The following is a 20,748-nucleotide window of genomic DNA, read 5'->3' as shown; positions in this document are numbered from 1 at the left end:
CAGAGCCCGACGCAGGGCTTGAACTCACAGACCACGAGATCGTGACCTGAGCTGAAGTCGGATGCTTAACCGACTGAGCCACCCAGGCGTCCCTGTCCTGTTCTTTCTATACATCTCTATTGCTACATCATACCATGGACTAACCATTGCCCTCTTTACTACTGGAAATAGAGTCATTAGTGTCTTTAAATCAACCAAATTAGAGAAGAATTCCAGGAAACCTAGCACCAATGCAGAAAACTCGTCCTGAAGATTCTGTTCCTCTAGAACCACTTCTAGTACCAGAATCTATATCAGTAAGGGTCCAACCAAAGAAGCAGAAACAGTCGCATATATATTTAAAGAGATTTATTGCAAGGCATTGACTTAAGTGATTGTGGGGGCTGGACAGACAAGTCTGAAATCTGTAGGGCAGGCCACCAGGAAGGACAAACTGGAACTCAAACAGGCCTGGGAAGGAAGCTGCTGTCCACAGGCAGAATTTCTTTTTCACTGGGGAAGCCTCAGCTCTCCTCTGAAGGCCTTTTGACTGACTGAATCAGGCCTATCAGGATTATCTAGGATAATCTCACTTGCGTAGTTAACTGGTCACAGACTTTAATGACGTCGACAAAATACCTTCACAGCAACACCCAGATTAGCGTCTGATTGAATATCTGGAGACTGCAGCCTGGCCAAGTGGACACATCTAATGACCGTCTCCCCTGCCCACAACCACCCGGTAATTCAAGGACTCTGGATCAGCCTCAGCTTTTCCCTTGGACATACACTCCCACCCTTACCCTCAGGTTGCTGACAGTCTAAACAGAGGAGGTGAGGAACCTTAGGACTGGGGCATCCCATGTGTTTAAATGCAAGTCAACCTGCACAAGCAGTGCGTGGAATTTTTAAAAATTATGTAAAATTCATATAACACAGAATTAGCCATTTTAAAGTATACAATTCAATGGCATTTAGTACATTCATGTACATTTAGTACATTTAGTACATTAGAGGTATAACCATCACCTCTGTGTAGCCCCAAAACATTTCATCACCCAGGAAGGAAACCTCATATTCATTAAGCAGTCACTCTTCAATCTACCCTCCCTGCCTGGGCATTTTAAAACCAATCTGTACAGCAATGTTATCAGGGCATCATGAGGGAGAACTTGAAAGTGTAAAAGCCTGCTGTACTTGATGAGCTGTTAGGGGCAGAAGTCCCCTCCTTGGTAGGCAGGGACTGACATCCAGCTACTCTTTCACAATATTGGGGCTGTAGTTGGGTTTGATGGCTTCGGCAAGTTCCCGAGCGTACATCTCATATCTGCCCGTCATCTGAAAGCAAAACACAGGCAGAAATTCTTGTTTCATAAACGTCCCTCATTTACTCACCACCACCTCTAGCCACTAGAGGGCAGCCATGGGACAGAAATTTGTTTGGAAGGCCCGTTGAGGGGATAGTTTCAGACTATGTAACACAGAGAAACAACCCCTGTGTGACCTCTCGGCACTGATTCCGGTGCTATAGCTAAGATGACAGATGACAGAGGACTCACACACTCCAGCCCCTCCTGCTGGAAGACCTCTGTGATCTGTTATCCGGAAGGTGTGGCCTGCCCCAAGGCAGAAGGGAAGAGGGCTGTCCTTCCGTCTTACAGAACCCCAGAAGAACAGCCCACAGCCCAGAGAGGGGAGTGACTTGCTCCAGGTCCCCAGACGGCAGTGAAGTTTGCAGGTATTTGCACTCTGGTGCACCCTCCCGGCTCTGGTCTGGGAGAGAATGGGGGCAGGGCTAGAGAATCTACCCAGCATCTCCTCCCTCTCTCCTCCCCAAAGTCCCAGTAGGAGCTCAAGCCCATCACCATAGTTTGGGAGGGCTTTTGCATTCAAAAAGTTACTGATGAGGAAACATTCTGTTTATTGTGTGGAATACAGCATTAATCTGAGCTTCCCAGGAAGAGGAGAGACCTTCCCAGGAAAGAGGAGATGTTCATGTGGGCCTTGTTTGTCTTGTTTGTCTGATGCGGATCTGAGACTCAGGGAACATGCCCAAGGACCCATGCTCAGGTAAATGGAGGGGAGCTGGTTCTTCCCACAGAAGCTGGGCAAAGTCATTCAGCTGTGAGGACATTCATTTGTATGTATTCATTGGCGTGGGTTCTGAGTTGATAGAATACTGTTGGACACTAATGCAGCAAACTCCATCTGCATCCAGGATGAGACAGTATATTCCAGGGGGGTCTGGGTCCTAGGCCATGGCTGCCATGGAATGGCTCCCCATTCCAGGAAGGCGGGCACTTATGCTCCTCCCATAACCCCTGGTGTCACGCAAGTTAGGTCTCAAAGGCCACTTGAGACCTTGCAGTAAAGCCTTCTGTTTTACAAATGGGCATACTAAGGCCCAGGAGCAGAAAGGGCTTGCTTAAAGTGACTGGGAAAGGTGGGGAGGAGGGGGCACACAGCTGTGATAAGATGCCATTTCTTTGCATGACCCATTTCCCTCTACCATCAAGGCCTAGACCATGGGGCCGGGCCACAGGCAGAGCCAGACACCCACATTTATCTTGTGATAAGTACAAATGCCTGGAAAGGAAAAAAAGGATTAGAGAAGCCAATCCACTCTATTCTCCAGACAAATGAAATTGAGATTAATTTGTTTGAAGGCGCCCAGATTCTAAATCAGACAAGAGGAGAATTTATTAGGGTCTGCTGCCTGGGCCTTACTTGATGCAGTGGTTCCTCCCTCACACACCAGCTCTGGGAGGAAGAAACCTGCCCCTCCACTCAGCTTGGAGTCTCATCTGGCTGTTCTGGAGAGCAAACCCAGCGGCTGTAGTTTCTAGCCCTGAGGGCAGGATGGGGGCTCAAGAAGAGGAGCAGGGCAAGATCAGGGGACTCAGGGACCCACCTTGAAGTTCCAGATGTCATTCACCTGCCGGCAGAGGTTCAGGTCAAGCTCGGCAACCAGCAGCCCGTCCCGATTGCGGGAGAGACCAGGGGTGCGGCTGCTGTCCGGGCCTGCCACGTAGCTCGAGCCATAAAAGTAGCCGAAGTCCTGGTGAGCTTTGAAGGAGCAAAAGAAAGAACCTGTGAGCTTGTGCAGGCACATAGTGGATTCTTCAGAGAGATAGGCACATTGAGTGACATCCTAAACAAAGGGTCAGTGCCACCCTCCCCAGCATCTGCCAAATGCTGAGGCCCAAGTCCCTGAGTCCCTCCTCAGGCCTGAGGTCAAGGAAGTTTTTCCAAAAGTCAACTTCACAGCCCTCACCTCTGCCCCTGGGAACATTCTTAAAGGTCACCCTTGTAGAAGTATTAGCCCTTACTCCCAACATTAGCCACCCACAGCCCAAAGGAGTCACATGGCTCTGTAGGGCTTCCTGTGTGACCTGCTTCCTGTGGTGGCCCAACAACGTGAGCTGGAAGCTCTGCCCTCACTTGCCTTGCCAGCTCTGTCTACTGTACCCACCTCCTTCCATACCTCGGTCCCCTCACAAGTGGGCTAATAGCCACCCCACAGGCATGTAAGGAGTAGGTGGGCACAGTGCAGGGCCCAGCAGGGGCTTGGACACAGTAGATTCCCAGCAGACTTCATTTCCCTGCCTCTTCTGTGACTCTGACTGCAGAGAGCTACCTGGGATTGGAGACTCTGGAAGTCTGGGGCCTCAAATGAGGGGATCTGGAACCCTTTCAGGAAGTGCTTTTCTGGGAAACAGACCTGCTCCATCCCCTCTGCCTTATCAGGGGATACCCTGAGGTAGTTCCTCCTTGGTGGGCGCTTCCCTCCCACATTTCCAGCCAGAGAGGTGGGACCAGGGGGTGGGGAATCCTAGTAGAGGTGAGGTGGTACCTGCCCTCAGATCAAAACAAGCTGTGGATTCTAGGAACCCAAGACAATCCATGCCAGTGTTCTGGGACAGCTGTGCAGCTTGGGGTGGGGGATGGTAGCAGATGAACAAGGACAAAGGAAGAGAGGGAAGGAGATGTGTAGGGTGGATAAAGCACCCCGTCTTTCAGGGAGCTCACAAAGGGCTCCCCCATATCTTCTAGGCCCATCTTATACCAATCCTGGGGGAGGGGTAGAGTCCAATCCAATGCCATTCAATTCCCATCTGGGGAATGATGTGGTCACAAGCCCAGGACTGCCTATCCAAACGTAGCCATGGTCAGGCTGCCCCCACACTGTGGGCCATAAAGATGAGAGCAGTGCACGCCTCCGACAACATGCCACATGTGCAGACAAGGCCTGTGGCACAGACCCTGTGGCAGACAGAGAATGGGACAGCGAGGCCCACCCCTCAATTGCAGCCACCATGGAAATTAACAGAACATACCTTTCTTCCCATCTCCAGAGGTAAATTCATTCGGGAAGTGCTCCTGTGAAATAAAACCAAGGTAAGGTAAACCTATAGGTGGCACTACCACTGCATCCACCACAAAGTCGGGCTGAGGAGGCGTTTTTGTGAACAGTTAAAGCCAGAAGGAATGGCCTGTAGTCACTGGGCAATCAACAAGTGCTTATTAAACGTCCCTGCTAAGTAGCCAGCATTGGGCCAACACAGGCGGCCGGCGGGGAATTTGACAGGCAAGGTAAAAACTCAGACTTCATCTCTGGGGAGTTTATAATCTCCTGGGAGGGGGAAAAAAAAAAAAGATGCTTTGCAGAGTGGTTCTCAGGGCTGTGGAAGGCATCTGAGGTGTATCCGCCTGAGAAATAAGCCCCAGCTTGGGGTCTATGAAGGGAGTAAGGGGGTGTCCACACGTGGTTTTCAATATCTTCCCTAAAGCCTAATGGAAACTGCATATCAAGCTGTGATGGGGTTACACAGGCTAATTAAAACACTGAGTTTGTTCATGTTGCCAGAAACGTAGAAACCTCGGTTATCTCAGACTGAGCAGATGCTCTGATTAGATTTTGGCATCCGATTAATAAGAATAGGAAGGAGATTATTACGTAATAAACGCATTGTGTTTTTGTAGTCAGGGTCATTCAGTGCATGGGGTCAATGGGGAAAAACACGAAACTGGATACGTGGTGGGGATAGGGTGACAGCCATTCAAAACGGTTTCAGCTAAAAACCAAAACGGACAAAAACAGAAGACGGACATAGGAATATCTTTAAAAGTAACAGACCAAGCCAGTCTACCCCCTTTCGGGACCCTAGCATTTATGGCCTTCACACAGAGGGAGCAGGGAGAAGAGGTGTGACATGTCCCCACCAGGGCCAGCAGACAGTTGCTTCCCCTTGTGGACTCTGCTGGCCGAAGAGGCCGGGTCCCCTCTCGGCAGGTAGCCTTCCTAGCAGCTTATCACTCTGTCCCCTCCCCAGCACACCTGGTTAACCAAACCTGAGAGACCAGCCAGACCTCAGGGACTTACCTGGCCCACACGGTTGATAGCACAGGTGAAGCAGTGATTTGCAATGGCTGCGTTTCTGGCCTCGATTGGCCACAGGGACTCACTGTGAGAGAGAAACAAGAGGAACCATGTGGCTGACTTTCCAGCCAGACTGGGAGGGTGCTTGGTCCTGAGTGACAGCCAGGCTGTTGGCCTTCTCAGGTCCGCAGTGGGGATGGCCAGGGAGACTGTTTGTGGCTGTGGGTGACCCCAAACCCACAAGCAGGCCAGCTTGTCCCTTGCTCAAGCCCAAGCAGCCTTTTGGGGAGGGGCTGCTGCAGGACAAAGCAGACTTGAGCCTCAGTTTCCTTTTCTGAAACTTCCTTAAAGGAATATTGTAAAGACTGACCACACATGCAAAGCTTCTAGAGGGGGCTGCGTGGCAGAAGCTCTGTGACTAGCTCTCTCTCCTTCCCTCCTCCTGGGTCGGGTGAGGAACTCACATTCTGCGCTGGGCAGAGCCTCACCTGGCAAATGTAAGAAGGGAGCTCAAGACTCAGACTGCTGCACTAATCCCGACCCTGCTCTGTTGCCTTGCAAAGCAGTCTCTAGAGAGGGGGTACTTCAGGCCAAGCAAACAGAGTAAACCTGCAAGGAATTGGGGTAACTGGAAGGGGTAGATTCTGTAGCAGGTGTCACCTCCCCTGAGCCTGTCCACATTTCCCAGTGCCTTCCTGTTTTCCTCTTCTGAACCCTGAGACTCTAAGCAGGGGATCCCTGGTTCTCTTACTGGCCCAGGAAGGAGGCACCATACAGGTACAGCTGAGCTGTGGGCCTTCTTCAGTCCAGTATTCACAAAGGTAGGACATGGTGGAAAACCTTGCCCCAATTGAAGACCCTGTCCTCCAGCCCACCAATGACAATGTGCCATGGAATCCAGTGGGCCTTCTTGTCACTCTGTTGTCTGAGGAACAACATCATTAAGATTCTGGATTGACAGGTGTAATGCCCACTTAGAAACACTGAGTGACTGAGAGCAAAATGCCCTGGAATCTTCCTTCCTGTCAGCATGCACCTGGTTTAAACTGGGAGTAGGTGGAGGGAGTGGGTGCTTGTCACAAGCCTAATTCTCGGGAGGTTTCACGGGTCTGTAAAAAAAAAAAATCACAGGCTTGATTGAGAGGACTCATTTTGCTGCTTCCCTGCCCCCCACCCCCCAGGTGCTAAGCCAAGCTGACAAAACTTTTAAGAAAGGATTTTTATAGAAACACACCCGTAAATGACATTTTCAGGAATTAAATAGACAGTTGCAGGGTGAGTGCCAGAAAACATCTTTCTTGCAATTCTCCTGGGAGGGTGCACTGTGTAGGACTCAAACCCACAGCTGGCAATAAAACTTTGGCTCTCAAAGCAAGCAAGGGAAAGAAGATGGAGGCTCGTGAGAACCCAGGGTATGCGGGAATCATGGAGAGCCCGATGGGGGTATGGGGACATCTGCCTTATTCCCAGTCACAGTGTGACAAAGACATGCATTGAAGAGATGGAACAGCGACTCTCCTACTGACACACATACACGGCCACATGAGTCAGGATGACTCAGGTCATCAAAAAACACTTCAAGTCTATCGTGTGCTTATAACTGTGGGACCCTAAAATGAGTGAGGACACCCCACCAATCCACAGAGCATGTGTGTATGGGAGGGGGGACATGCCAGTGAAGGAATGGATGGTTCCAGAAGCCATTGCTGCGTGCAGCTGGTGGGGATTTGCCCAGCCCGGTGCTGAAAAAACACTCACCATCAATTCCATAAACACTCATTTATCATTTTAAGAAAATCACCCAGAATCCCACCATCCTTATAAACCATCTGTTGTAATTTTTCCACACTCCATACCCATTCTTGGCAAAAGAGGTTTACAGAGTTCTGACCATAGCCTGAAAACATCTTTGCTCACAGGCTTTTGTCATGATGTTGCATTATCTTCATAATGACTTTTTAGTGACTGTGCAATAACAAGGAAGAGATGGGCCGAAATCTACCTAAGTCTGACATTTCTCTCACCTCTGGCTTCAGCCTTTTCCTCCTCTTTTAGGTACTCTGTCAGGTAAAGTTCTAGGCGTATTATCTGGTCAAGGGTGTGAACATTTTAGGAGCTCATGAAACATACCGCTTTCCAAAGGACGTGTTACCGTTTTAACTGTCAGCCTCACCATACCCTTGAAAGGCATGAGTTGGATGACTGTTGGTTGAGGAAGGAAAATCAATAATTTTTAATAAGCCTAATAGACTGCTGGAGACATAAATAGTTATGTGCATATTACATTGGGGTGCTTCTGTTTGCTTAATTGGGGATAATAAAAGCTCAACAGAATAAGGTCAGGGAGCTGGCCATCCGAGTCTGAGGCCACAGCTTTGCCTGCCCTGGCCCAAGAGCCAGTATAGGCACTGATGCTCAGCGAATTGGCTTCAGGTTCCTCAAGGGACCCTTGCAGGTAGATGATGCTTGCTGAATGTCTTACACATGGCCAACAGGAGGGGGCTGCTCCAGGGGGGTGGCCCAGAGGTTCTGCCCAGGTCTGGATGCTGGATGACCAGTAGTTTACCCTATGTCACAACTGCCTTGGACTCTGTCATAGTAACTAAGCTGCCATGATGCCCCAGGGAGATTCTTCAGGGGATGTCCAAAGATTTTTCTCTTCTGACCAACAGCACCCCTCCTGGACACAGAGAGAAACTTCAGGTGCATGGATGGGGCAGTTGACTTGAGGGAGCCAGCTAGGTTTGTGCTCTGCCTCACCGAGGGGGATGCTGTGGAAACTGGAATGCTATAAGGATGTCGCTCTTGAGAAGAGAGCCCCATGCTCAAAAGAAAAGGTAAAGTAAATATCACATTCTGACCTTCAGAAGAAATTTGACTAAAATTTAGTCAAGAGAGAAGAGTGACAGGGATAGGCCATCAGGGAACTCAAAGCTGCCCACCAGAACTGCCCCAACCACTCCCCATGGGTCCCCCAGGGGCCCACTGCTAGGGCACTGGCAACCAGTACAACACAGAGTGAAGGCCAGCACCTCCTGCTCCAGGAATCCTGCTTTGGAGGAAGTGAGTTGGGGAGAAATATAATTGCACATAAATTCCTAGAGTTCTGGTACTTGTTAATGATGCAAAACTAGAAACCACCCAAATACTCAGCCGTTGGGGAAGAGACAAGCAGAGGAAGTGCAGTCATGCCAGGTCATCTTAGCTTGCCCGCCATTATTAAGTGAGCCCCAGGGGTCTTGCACAGGAACCCAAGGGCTGCCGGGGCCCACCCCACAGCCTTGATCAGAATAGATTTATCTGTTTCAGGATTAGGCTGACACCTAAACACGTGTTAGGTGTTACAAGAAAAGCCCTTTGCTGGTTAAAACCAAGTTTCAGAGTCACTTAACTGATCTCTTAAGGACCCTCACAGCTTTGAGTCTCTCATTTACTCCTTCTCTCATCCAGATGTCTGACTTCCATGTGCTGGATGTTGCAGATAAGAGTCTTAGGTATCCTCAGTCCCCCTAGCAGGGGCCATGACAGGGAAAGGAGCTTATGCTGGCCAGGCACCTACTATGCTCTGGGTACTTTAGAAGAGGAGCTTTTTGGAATCCTGACAATTATAGGATGGAGGGGAATTATTACCATCTCAGTGTTCAGAATAATAGCAGAGAATAGTATTTTACAGCAAAGCAGCTCTTAGGGGGAATTTTAATTGACGTTGAGTAATTTTTTTCCCATAGAAAAGTTGCGTAAATACACAACACACAATCCCATACTCATATTTGTAAGACAACCTGGTGGCCGCAGCTGCGCACGGCAGTTTACTAAACCCATCTCGGAACCCTGCAGCCTGGCGGTGGGTCTAAGATCGCTAGGTCCCAAGAACCCTCCCAGATCCTGCAAGCTGAGAGACCTGAGTGCTCCGATGGTGGCTGAGGGGTTGAAGATGATCTCAGCCCCGTTGATGCTGTACATGAGCCAGTTGAGAGGGTGGTGCCGCCCGTAGCAAATGTTCACCGCAATCCTCCCGAACTGAGTCTGGAACACGGGGTGTCCGAGGTTTCCCTCCATGTAGTAAGTTGACTGAAAAACAAGGGCCATATGTGAAAACCTCTGGGCTATACAATTTCTCTTTCCTTAGACTTGACGGAAAAAATAAAATATTGCCAGTTCTCTAAAAGTAACAGTCTTGGCTGTGACTCATGTCTGACTTCAGCTCAGGTCATGATTTCATGGTCCGTGGGTTTGAGCCCCGTGTCAGGTTCTGTGCTGATAGCTCAGAGCCTGGAGCCTGCTTCAGATTCTGTGTCTCCCTCTTTCTCTGCCCCTCCCCTGCTCACACACACTCTCTCTCTCTCAAAAATTAATAAACATTAAAAAAAATTTTTTTAATCGAAGAGGGGCTCCTGGGTGGCTCAGTTGGTTAAGCAGCTGACTCTCTCTGCCCCTCCCTTGCTCATAATCTGTCTCTCTCTCTCTCTCTCTGTCTCTCAAAAAATGAATAAATGTTTTAAAAAAAATTTTTTTTAAATTGAAGAAACCAGACACAATAACTACAAGCCAACAACTGGGAAATCACCATGGCTTAAGCATTTACCCACAATTTCTTTTGTGGCATGTCAGAAAAATCCCCAAAGCAACTTCCCACAGTATTTTAAGGATAAACTTTAGTTAGGTTTCAATCATGGTACAACTAAAGGCTAAAGTTTGGTCGATGTTAACATGAGTTAGTCAATGTCTTCACCAACCACATGTTCCTATAAAGAATGTCAGAGCAGAAGGGACTGGAAGCTCATCCAGAGCAACCGTCACCTGCTAGGGGAAAACCACCATGGCCTCATGGGGCATGTGACTTGCCCAGCTGGCCTCTCTGCCCCCTTGGGGTGCCAGCCCTGGGACATTTTCATGGATGGCACTGAGTGGGGGCTAGAGGACTAGTCAGGGTCCCAAACAGATATGATTCCAGAACATTTTGCCTCCTCCCATTAATCTCAAAATTTGTCAGGGTCAGGCAGCAACCCGGATGTGCACATGTGGTGGACACTGGAGTAGATCCTGGTGTGTTGAGACAAACCCTTCACTATCTGCTGGGAGCTAAAGATTAATCCCAGGGTAAACAGGTGATGAGCACGTCTTCCCACCCGCATCTCCAGCTGTTACTGAGAAACACTCGGTTTTTCTTTCTCCCTAGGGAATGTCATCTCCCTCTATAGATCCTTCTTTGTCCTCCTGACCAGTCTGAGTGTGGCTGGAACTCCTGCAATCAGGGAGGGCAGCAAAGGACTGGGGAGATTGCATTCTGAACAACTGTATTCATCGCAGATCAAGTTCAGGTTTCATATCTCAGGTATTAGCTGGAGTTTACTTCCCTCCTTCAAACGTCCACCCCTCTTCATCTAATCCACCCGTGAATTGGCATTAACTCATCAAAATAGCTCCCCTGATTTATACCTTGATCATGGGCACAAAGCTCTACCTAATACCCCTGTGCACAGACACGCACGTTAACCTACTGCCATCCCACACATTGACATGGCTAAGACCTCATGTGACTTACAGACAAGGACCCCCTACCTCCCAAGCAAGGGCTAGCCTATGATGGGTAAGGAGCTCAGAGCCTGAAAGGGGCTGAGGAATCATTTCACATTTGTGCATGACTTATTTTCGTTTTAATCAATATATTACTTAACCTCAAAGACAAATTTCAGAAAGCCACGTCAGGTTATATTAGAAAAAGAAATACCCCTCTGTGCTTGGTGTTTGGGACTCACCCAGGACTTCCACCAGAATCCTATCGTCCATGTGATGCAGGACAATGGCGGCACACCCCAGAGCACTGCAGCCACACAGTGTTCCAGCACTGTGTGACATGACATGATCCAACACAGAGTTTTGCTCACAGAAAGATCCACAAAGGCTGAGCTGGCTCACCTCATTGAAGTCACCCACTCTGGGGATGTGGTTTTTCCTGGTCTTTCCCAGGACAGCTCCAGAATTGGAGATCACCACAGCTGTGTTCCACAAAATGTCCCCATGCTCTCTGTCTCGTTCCAGGATGGGGGATACCACCACCATGTCATGCTTCTTTGCCAGCTGGAAGAATGATGAATATAGCAGAGTCCTACTTTTAAATCAACTGTCATAGTTGTTTTTATTGAAGAATTAAATGATCCTGCTAAATAATTAGACTTGGTTCAGAGCTATCTATCATTTTTATTTGTTCTTTGGAAGAATGTCAGTGTTGTCCTGATGCCCAAGCTTATTAGCTAAATAAGAATAATCATCGTCCTTATGCACTGTTGGTGGAAATGTAAAATGATGCAGCAGCTGTGGAAACTAGTATGGCAATTTCTCAAAAAATTAAAAATAGAACTACTATATGATCTAGAGGTCCCACTTCTGGTTACATATCTGAAAGAATGGAAAGTAGGGTCTTGAAGAGATATTTGCGCACCAATGGTTATAGCAGTACTATTCATGAGAGCCAAAAAGTGGAAGCAACCCAAGACTCCACTGATGGATGAATGGATAAATAAAATGTGGTATATCTGGGGTGTCTGGCTGGCTCAGTCAGTAGAGCATATGACTCTTGATCTCGGGGTTGTGAGTTCAAGCCCCACGTTGGGTAGACATTACTCAAAAATAAAATCTTTCTAAAAATGTGCTATGTCCATAGGGTGGAATATTATTCAGCCTTAAAAAGGAAGGAAATCCTATCATCACATGAATGACATTGATGTCATCCTTGACACGGATGAGCCTTCAAGACATTATGCTACATGAAATAAGCCAGTCACAAAAAGACAAATTCTGAACGAGTCCACTTCCGTGAGGTATCTAAAGTAGTCAAATTCATAGCAACGGCAAGTAGAATGTTGGTTTCCAGGAGCTGGGGGTGAATGAAGAGTTGTTTAATGGGTACAGAGTTTCAGATTTACAAGATGAAAAAGTTCTGGAAATCTGTTTCACATTACATACAATGTGAATGTATTTACCACCACTGAACTATACTTAAAAATGGCTAAGATAGTACATTTTATGTGTTGTTTACCACAATAAAAAAAAAGAATATTCATCATACTTCTCATCTATAACCAACCAAGTCAAACCAAACCAAACTCTTTGATACTGAATTCCTTTTGTCTCAAGTAAGAACATCAGGACCTGGTGACAATTATGATGAGCAGCCCCAGACGGTCATTTGTCCTCAACTCTAACCAGCCTGTCACTACCTCTGGCTTTAATGACAGAGAAAGGAAAGGCACAGTGGGCAGAGGTGCTGCTCTGAGCTACGGAAGGGCGTCTGTGGGTCTTGGGCCCCTCTTGCAGACAGGTGTCCCTGGCACCAGCTCTCATCCCCACTCCCCCTTTCCTCTTCCTCTGGCCCTGGTTCAAGCGTGTCATCTACAGTCACCACTTAACCAGTCCCCTCCTCTTTCATCCATAGCACAGAATCAACCTGGTGGATGACAGATTTTTTCCAGTAGCGTGAAAACACTGATGTTTGGAATTGCAACCCAATTTTGATAGAATCGCTTATGATTACAGTGCTGCTCAAAAAATCCCCTATATATATATATTTATATATATATAAAATCTGAATGGAACATGGAGAAGTGAAAAAACTGCTTTGTTCAAGGTGAGAATAAGGATGCCATCATTCGTAACCTCTTTGGTGTTAGGGTGTGTGTGTGTGTGTGTGTGTGTGTGTGTGTGTGTGTGTGTGAGATAGCTGCTTTATTAGGATAGTATTCACATGGTATAAAATTAGTCCTTTTAAAGTATGCTGTTGGGTGGTTTTCGGTACATCCACGGAGTTGTGCAACCATCACCACAATCTAATTTTAGAACATTTTCATCACCCCCAAATGAAAACCCCATTAGTAGTCACTACCCATACCCTCTCCCCGCCCAGCCCCTGGCAACCACTAATGTGCTTTCTGCCCCTGTTCATTTGCCTATTCTGGACATTTCATATCACTGGGGTCATACAACATTATAAGGTTTTAATAAAGACAAATGAAGACCAATCTCTGTACTGATGAGACAGGCCATACAGAGAAGCTTCCATAACGCAGGCAAATAGCATGGTCAGTAGCAGAGGTTAGGACAAGGACTTGACCTCATCTCTGGTCCCCGAGGGCCACCTCTGCCACTTGCTGCCTATAGAACCCATCATGGGAAGTCACCCCTCCCTGGGCTGTGGCTCCTTCACCTAAAAAAAGCCATTAAGGGCCCTTCTGGCTCTGAAATTCTATGATTTTAAGTGAAAGTACACTAACAAAAGGGCAGCAAATAGTCTTATCTAATCTTATCTGGCAAAACAAGCACCAAATGGTGTGTTTTCCATGGTAAAGGGCCACACCCAGCAGCTGTGGTTGTGCTCTGTGACCTGCACGTGTTTGGCAGCTGCTGTCAGAGGAGCAGTTAATGTCCTACCTTCTGACAGAATCTGGTGGTGGGTCCATCCTCTGCTGACTCAGCAAATTCCGTCCAAGGGAGCTTCTCTCTCGTACAGAAAGCAAAGGGCATAGCTGTGAAGAGGACAAAGTCAGAATCATATCTAAAGCTCATGGCCTTTGACGGGGAGCTCCTCGAGACCAGCAGCTGAGGCTCTCCACAAGATGACAAGGCTCCAGTTGTCTCAGCCTGGCTTCTGAGTCCTGTCCCTGAATATGGGCCCCAGGCAGACCCTGACCCTTCTAGGTTTTATAACAACACAAAGGGCTGGGCTACATTTTCTTTATGACAGTCTTAAAAACAATAGAATTTAGGGAAGAAAACAATTCAGGGACTTGAACAGATAGATATCTGCAGACCCATTTCATAGCAGCACTATTCACAACAACTGAAAGATACAAGTAACCCAAGTATCCAGTGATGGATGAATGGATAAACCAAACTGGTGTATATCCATATAATGGAATGTTATTCCACCTGAAAAAAACAGGACATTCTGACACATGCTATAATATGGGTGAGACTTGAAGACATTATGCTAAGGGAAATCAGTCATAAAAGGACAGAGGCTATATGATTCCACCTATATGGGGGGACTGGGACAGTTGGATTCATAGAGACAGAAATTAGAATGGGTGGTTGCCAGGGGCTGGGCAGGGAGGACCTACTTTCAGTTTGGGAAGATGACAAAGTTCTGGAGATGGATGGTGGGGATGGCTGTACAACAGTGTGAACGTGCTTAATGCCACCGGACTGTATAAAAATGGTTAAAGTGGTAAAGTTGATCTTGTGTATATTTTACTGAAGATTCTGAACTGCTGGCCAATCTCTGGGTTGGTAGAAGCACAGCCAAGACTCCCTGGGGAAACTACCAGAGGGCCACGGAGGATGGCACTGGGACCCCGGGCACGTTACAGAAACATTCCTCCTCATGGGGACAGAGACACTTCTTCAGGACCAAGAAAAGCCACTTGCTTAATGACCCTGTAAGAAGTCTGGGAACTGCTGGATGATAGGCTAAATGTTCCCCTAGGATAAAAGCATTATTCCCATGTTCTCTGGCTAGATGCCACCAGGGGGTTAATTAAATAAGAAATTTCATTCAATTCATAAACTGATTTTTGTGTGCCTTTTATTTTTCGAACAGCAGGTACCTATATAGGTAGTAACAATACACAGAACACTACACATACCATGTCCAAAATGATATTTGCCTTTGTGGGGGAGGGCAAGGGCTGCAGTGGGGATGGGCACAGGGATTTCAGGCTACGTGTGTTCCATTGCTCATAACCTCAGCCATACTCTTTAGTGTCCACCAGTCTGATGGTGTGAACTGGTATAGCACCATGATTAAAAATACGCATTTCTAGGGGCGCCTGGGTGGCTCAGTCGGTTAAGCGTCTGACTTCGGCTCAGGTCACGATCTCGCGGTCCGTGAGTTCGAGCCCCGCGTCGGGCTCTGGGCTGATGGCTCAGAGCCTGGAGCCTGCTTCCGATTCTGTGTCTCCCTCTCTCTCTGACCCTCCCCCGTTCATGCTCTGTCTCTCTCTGTCTCAAAAATAAATAAACTAAAAAAAAAAATTAAAAAAAAAATACGCATTTCTCTTATCACCAGAGAGGTGGAGCCCCTGGCCACATGGTCACTGGCCTTTCTGGGTTCATCCTTCAGGCAACCTTGTTCCTACCCTTTGCCCATTTCCTAGTGGGACGTTTTGTCTTTTTCTTCTTGTTTTAGAGTATCGAATTCTTTGTTTGAACCAATTCCATGTACTCTTTAGACCTTCCTTCTTCCAATAAGCCAGGTCCATTTCTTTCAGGGGGATTAGTCTAAAGGAAGTTTCCAGATGTTTGCTATTGTTCCCATTGCTCTGAACTGTGTGATGTGAATGGCCAGTGCCTTAAGTGGTCACAGCATGGGGGGTGTGGTCTGTTTGGGGCTACTAATTGTAGCCAACCTTTCTTAAATGTGGACCATGAGCCCAGTAATAGGCAGCTGGTCCTCATATCCTTGCAAAGCAGGGGCGATCTCATTTCACAGAGAAGGAATAGAAAGAAGCATTAGCTTCCCAATTCCTTTAAGTCACAGGATGGCTGGTCCTAAAATGGTGCCAGTGTGAAGAGGCTACCAGTGGCATCACCACTGTCTCGGCCACCTGGGTTCTGCCAGCAACAGCCCCAGGGGCCTTGGCACCAGACTCAAGACACTCCAGGCTTGACTTCAGGAAAGAGGGAATAAACTATTTTAAGGAAGCCAACCAAAAAGCTGTTAATGACAAAAAAGGTCCTTAATGACCATTTATTCTCAGCTTTCAGCACATTAGGAGAGATTCAAATACCCCAAGAGAATAAAACCTCCCTTTCTGATTTCATTTCAGGTTGCTAAGCTCTCCAAATTTCTCCATTTCCATTTTAATGGCCCCTTTTCCTGTTTACACAACCACTGTAAACAAACTCTCAAAGAAGCATGTGGAATGGAGGTTGGGGGAGGCTGGCTGCAAAGTTCAACTGCAGCTTTCAAATCAGAGGGGAAGAGGGTTCCCCATTTATTGAACTAACACTCCAAATTTAGACTCGGCCTTGCCCTCAGGAGCTGCCAGCCCAGATGAGGGGACTGAATTATAACCTTGTGTGGCTGCACGATAACACAGAGTGCCCAGTTCTATGTAGGGGAGCTTCCAGGGTCCCCCAAAGAAGGGGGTGTCTGTGCTATGCCTGGATGGATGAGTGGGAGCTTTCCAGATCCAAAAAAGGGAAGAAGGTGGTTAAACCATCCAATGAACATTTTTAGTGTCTATCATGTGGCAGGGATTGTTCATTAAAGATAAAACAGAGGTGGGGGAATAGACAAATGAAATGTGGTCTATCCATGCAGTGGAATATTACATAGTAATAAAAAGGCAGGACATTCTGACACATGCTACAACACGGATGGACCTTGAAAATATTATACTAGGTGAAATAAGCCAATCACAAAAGCACATACTTACATGAGGTCCCTAGAGTAATCAAATTCACAGAGACAGAAAGTTAGAACAGAGGTTATCAGAGGTATGGGATTGAGTGGCATTATTAAATGAGTACAGAGTTTTTGTTGGAGATATTGAAAAAGTTTTGGGTGTAGATAGTGGTGATGGTTATACGACTTTGTGAATGTATTTAATGTCACAGTTGTACACTTACCGATGGGTAAAGTGATCAATATTATGTTATGTATATATTTTACCACAATGAAATATTTTCAACATTAAAAAAATAGGGGTGGGGATTGGAATGGGAAAAATAAATAAGCACCACCCAGACAACGACCTCATGGAGCTTATGGTCTAATGGAAGAGTGAGACAAATCAAAAGTGCTGTACCAATGAGTGAAAGTATAAGTAATGAGGAACATGAAAAGCGAGATGAAGTTTGGGGTACAGATGGCAGACTGGATGCACACCTTCGCTCTTTCCTGCAGGCCCACCAAATGACAAGAAAGGGATATTTATGCAAATGTATAAACCCACAAGGATGAAGCACTGAGAGAAGGACTAGAGCAACAAAACACTGGAGGCTGGCGAGCCGAGGGATGAGGGTAGATACCGTGGTAGACCTGGAAAATTCAGGCTCCCAGCAGTAGAGGAGGATGGGAAACACCCTACTCTCCACCCCATACCCCTGCAAAGTTCAGGAGTCAGAGGTACCACGTGGCTCTGAAGGTGGGGAAGCAGGGAGGGGAAATGGCAAACAAAAATTGGTCAAAAGTCTGCTTAAGAAGCAGGCAGAGGGGCGCCTGGGTGGCGTAGTCGGTTAAGCTTCCGACTTCAGCCAGGTCACGATCTCGCGGTCCGTGAGTTCGAGCCCCGCGTCAGGCTCTGGGCTGATGGCTCGGAGCCTGTTTCCGATTCCGTGTCTCCCTCTCTCTCTGCCCCTCCCCCGTTCATGCTCTGTCTCTCTCTGTCCCAAAAATAAATTAAAAACGTTGAAAAAAAAAATTAAAAAAAAAAAAAAAAGAAGCAGGCAGAAGCCCAGATCCCTCCTACTGCACGAGGCCAGCAGGTGTCCCTCCCACCCCAGCAGAGGGCTAGAGGTTCACTCTCGGAGGTAAACAGAAGGCCTCTGGCCGTGGGGAAGTCAGGACAGATGCAGATGAGTAGAGTGTCAAAAACAGAGGGATTCAGTAAACATCAGCACACTGGACCCCTATCCTCTTTCTCTTCTTGGCAGGAGATAAGAAGAATATTCTCCGGGGACTCTGACCAGCCTGAAAAAGAATGACCCAAAGATACTACTATGAGGGATTACCTAACAAACGGCTAAACCAAGCCATCCTATCATGAAGCTCAGTGGGAGAGGAGCCCTTCCCACAGACTCAGAGCTTGCAATCAGCTTTTTAACCCCCAATTCTTAAAATACACACAATCAGGGGGGAAGAAAGACCAATCTGAAGTAGGAAACTGGCAAGGAGAAAAAAATGCTACCTAATATTGTCAAAGATAAGAGAAAGTATTGTAATTATAAAATAAGAACAGGATGTCATAAAACAGGAACTTTCAGACCAAAAGAACTCTTGTAAATTCAAAATATGACAGGGGAAACAAAAGACCATATAAAAGGCTGAATGACAGATAAAATCTACCAGAAAACTGAGCAAAAAGACAAAGATGAAAAACAGGAGGAAATACTTAAGAAAATCATGGATCTAGTCCAGAGTTGCAACATCCTAATAGCAGGAGTATCAGGAGAGGAAAGAAAAAAGGGAGAAAATCACTAATGAACAATAGATCTGAAGGACCCAAATTTCTAGCCTGAAATATCCCACTGAGTTCCTAAAATAATGGATTAAAATAGGTACACACAGTAGCACCTGGGTGGCTCAGTTAGTTAAACATCCATCCAACTCTTGATTTTTGGCTCAGGTCACAATCTCACGGTTTGTGAGACTGAGCTCTACCTTGGGCTCTGGATGACAGTGTGGAGACTGCTTGGGATTCTCTCTCTTCCTCTCTTTCTGCCTCTCCCCTTCTTATGTGCTCTCTCTCTCTCTCTCTCAAAATAAGTAAATAATAAAAACATTAAAAAATTTAAAAATAGATTCACACAATGGCATATCATTATGAAACTTCAAAGTACTAGAGAATATCCTACAACTTCTAGAGAAAAATAATTAATAATAATTAATGATAATTATTAATAATTATATAAATTATATAAATTATATAATTATATATAATTTATATAATTATATATAATTATGTGATATAATTATATATAATAATATAATTATATATAATTATGTGACATAATTATATATAATAATATTATTTAATAATTAATAATAATAATTAATAATTAAAAATAAAAATAATTAAAAAATAAAGATTAAATGCAATGGGTCATAAGTCAAAATGGCTTTAGACTAGTCAACAACACCTGAAATCAGAAAACAATGGATCAATGTGTCCAAACTTCTGAAGGAAAAGTATTTCTAACCCAGAATTCAACACCCAACCAAACTATCAAGCAAGTTGTAGGAGGAACATATTTTCAGATATGCAAGATCTCCAAACGGTTACCTCCTTCCTGTTCTTTCTCAGAAAACTACTCAACCAAAAAGAGGGAGCAAAGCAAGAAAGAGGAAGATGTGGTATAGGAGAGCACAAGATCAAGACAAAGGAACCCCCCAGCATGATGGTGAAGGGAAATCACCAGAAGGACAGCTGTGCAGCCAGCTAAATCAGACTAGCGCAGCCAGAAGGCTCTGGGGATATGTTCCTTCAAGGTGATGGAACCAGGGTGGGGACATGGAGTGAAATAAGTGATGGGGATTAAGGAGCGCACTTGTCGTGATGAGCACCGGGTGATGTATGGAAACTGCTGAATCACTATATTTTACACCAGAAACTAACCTAACACTGTATGTTAACTAACTGGACTTAAAATAAAAACTTAAAATTAAAAAAAAAAAAAAAAGGAGGAGGTGGAACCGACAGGCAGCTTCACGTGTCTAAAGCTCTTAAGCAGATTCAGGAAGCTGGAAGAAAGCCTGGGGTAGAATTTGGGGTAGGTGTGCAGAAAACAATGTAAATTCTAGGGAAAACAGAAAGTTATTCGGAGAAAGAAATCTAAGTCTAGAAAATGGCTTGCAGAGAACGGATGGAGGATAGGAAGGGTATGTGTGAACAGAGCGGGCAGAGGAGGTGAGGAACTAATGCTGTCTTCTTCCACAGTGGGAAGTTAATAGATGGTGCGAAACTGAAAAATCAAGAAGCAAAAACACAGAGGTAGATTCCTAAAGAACCAGCTAAGAGTAGAAAGTGGTTGCCTCTAGGGAGGAAGACAGCTGTTTTTTGGTAACAGACTTGTAGACCATTTGACTCCCAATTATAAGCATGTGTAACTTTGATAAAGAAAAAATAAAGGTACATGGTACCAGGAGTATATAACCTGGATGTAATATTAGATAGGGAGGTGGGCTCTGAGCTTCTATGTGAAGGTTGGATAGGGTCTAAAAGGCAAGGGGAGGGAGAGAGAGACAAAGGCCAGGCAGAGGGAGCAGCTGCTACAGTGGTCTGGGTGGAGGGAGAGGGGAATGAAGGATCAGGGAGGTGAGAGCAGAGCCCAGCAGAGATGGGGTCACAGAGATGGGGGAAGGAACAGACTAAGTGGTATAGAGTTGAGTTTTGTAGAGATCTTTCCTAGAATGGGTCAAGAGCCAGTTAGAAGGGGCCCAAGTGGAGAGCACAGTGGATGAGTTAGAGGCAATTATCGAAGCCAAGGTATGAGCTGATGACTCCTCAGACCAGGGCACTGGTGAGAAAGTGGGGAGGGGGCACCTGGGTGGCTCAGTCAGTTAAATGTCAAATTCTCGATTTCAGCTCAGGTCATAATCTCCCAGTTCAAGGGATTGAGCCCTGAATCTGGCTCCACACTGACAGCACAGACCCTGCTTGGGATTCTCT

At 46.3% G+C, this 20,748-nt stretch overlaps 1 protein-coding gene across 2 annotated transcripts in view; it reads right to left on the bottom strand.

Annotated features, from left to right (window-relative positions):
- Nucleotides 1-342: 342 nt before the first annotated feature.
- The window catches only part of UPB1 (beta-ureidopropionase 1), a 30,008-nt gene continuing 9,602 nt past the window's right edge, over nucleotides 343-20,748 (bottom strand). Inside the window, exons 4-10 of one of the 2 annotated variants that reach the window (XM_049619118.1) lie at nucleotides 13,787-13,881; nucleotides 11,279-11,440; nucleotides 9,234-9,430; nucleotides 5,363-5,444; nucleotides 4,317-4,359; nucleotides 2,891-3,045; nucleotides 343-1,317 (exon numbers count right to left, since the gene is read on the bottom strand). In XM_049619118.1, coding sequence (XP_049475075.1) covers nucleotides 1,234-1,317; nucleotides 2,891-3,045; nucleotides 4,317-4,359; nucleotides 5,363-5,444; nucleotides 9,234-9,430; nucleotides 11,279-11,440; nucleotides 13,787-13,881 — 818 coding nt within the window. In that variant the 3' untranslated portion in view covers nucleotides 343-1,233. The remainder of the gene's footprint in view (nucleotides 1,318-2,890; nucleotides 3,046-4,316; nucleotides 4,360-5,362; nucleotides 5,445-9,233; nucleotides 9,431-11,278; nucleotides 11,441-13,786; nucleotides 13,882-20,748) is intronic. The other variant, XM_049619117.1, reaches the window with a different exon arrangement.

The sequence above is a fragment of the Panthera uncia genome (assembly GCF_023721935.1).
Source record: "Panthera uncia isolate 11264 chromosome D3 unlocalized genomic scaffold, Puncia_PCG_1.0 HiC_scaffold_8, whole genome shotgun sequence".
Lineage (NCBI taxonomy): Eukaryota > Metazoa > Chordata > Mammalia > Carnivora > Felidae > Panthera > Panthera uncia.
The sequence above is the reverse complement of the archived record's forward strand: the minus strand, read 5'-3'. Positions and strand labels throughout refer to the sequence as shown.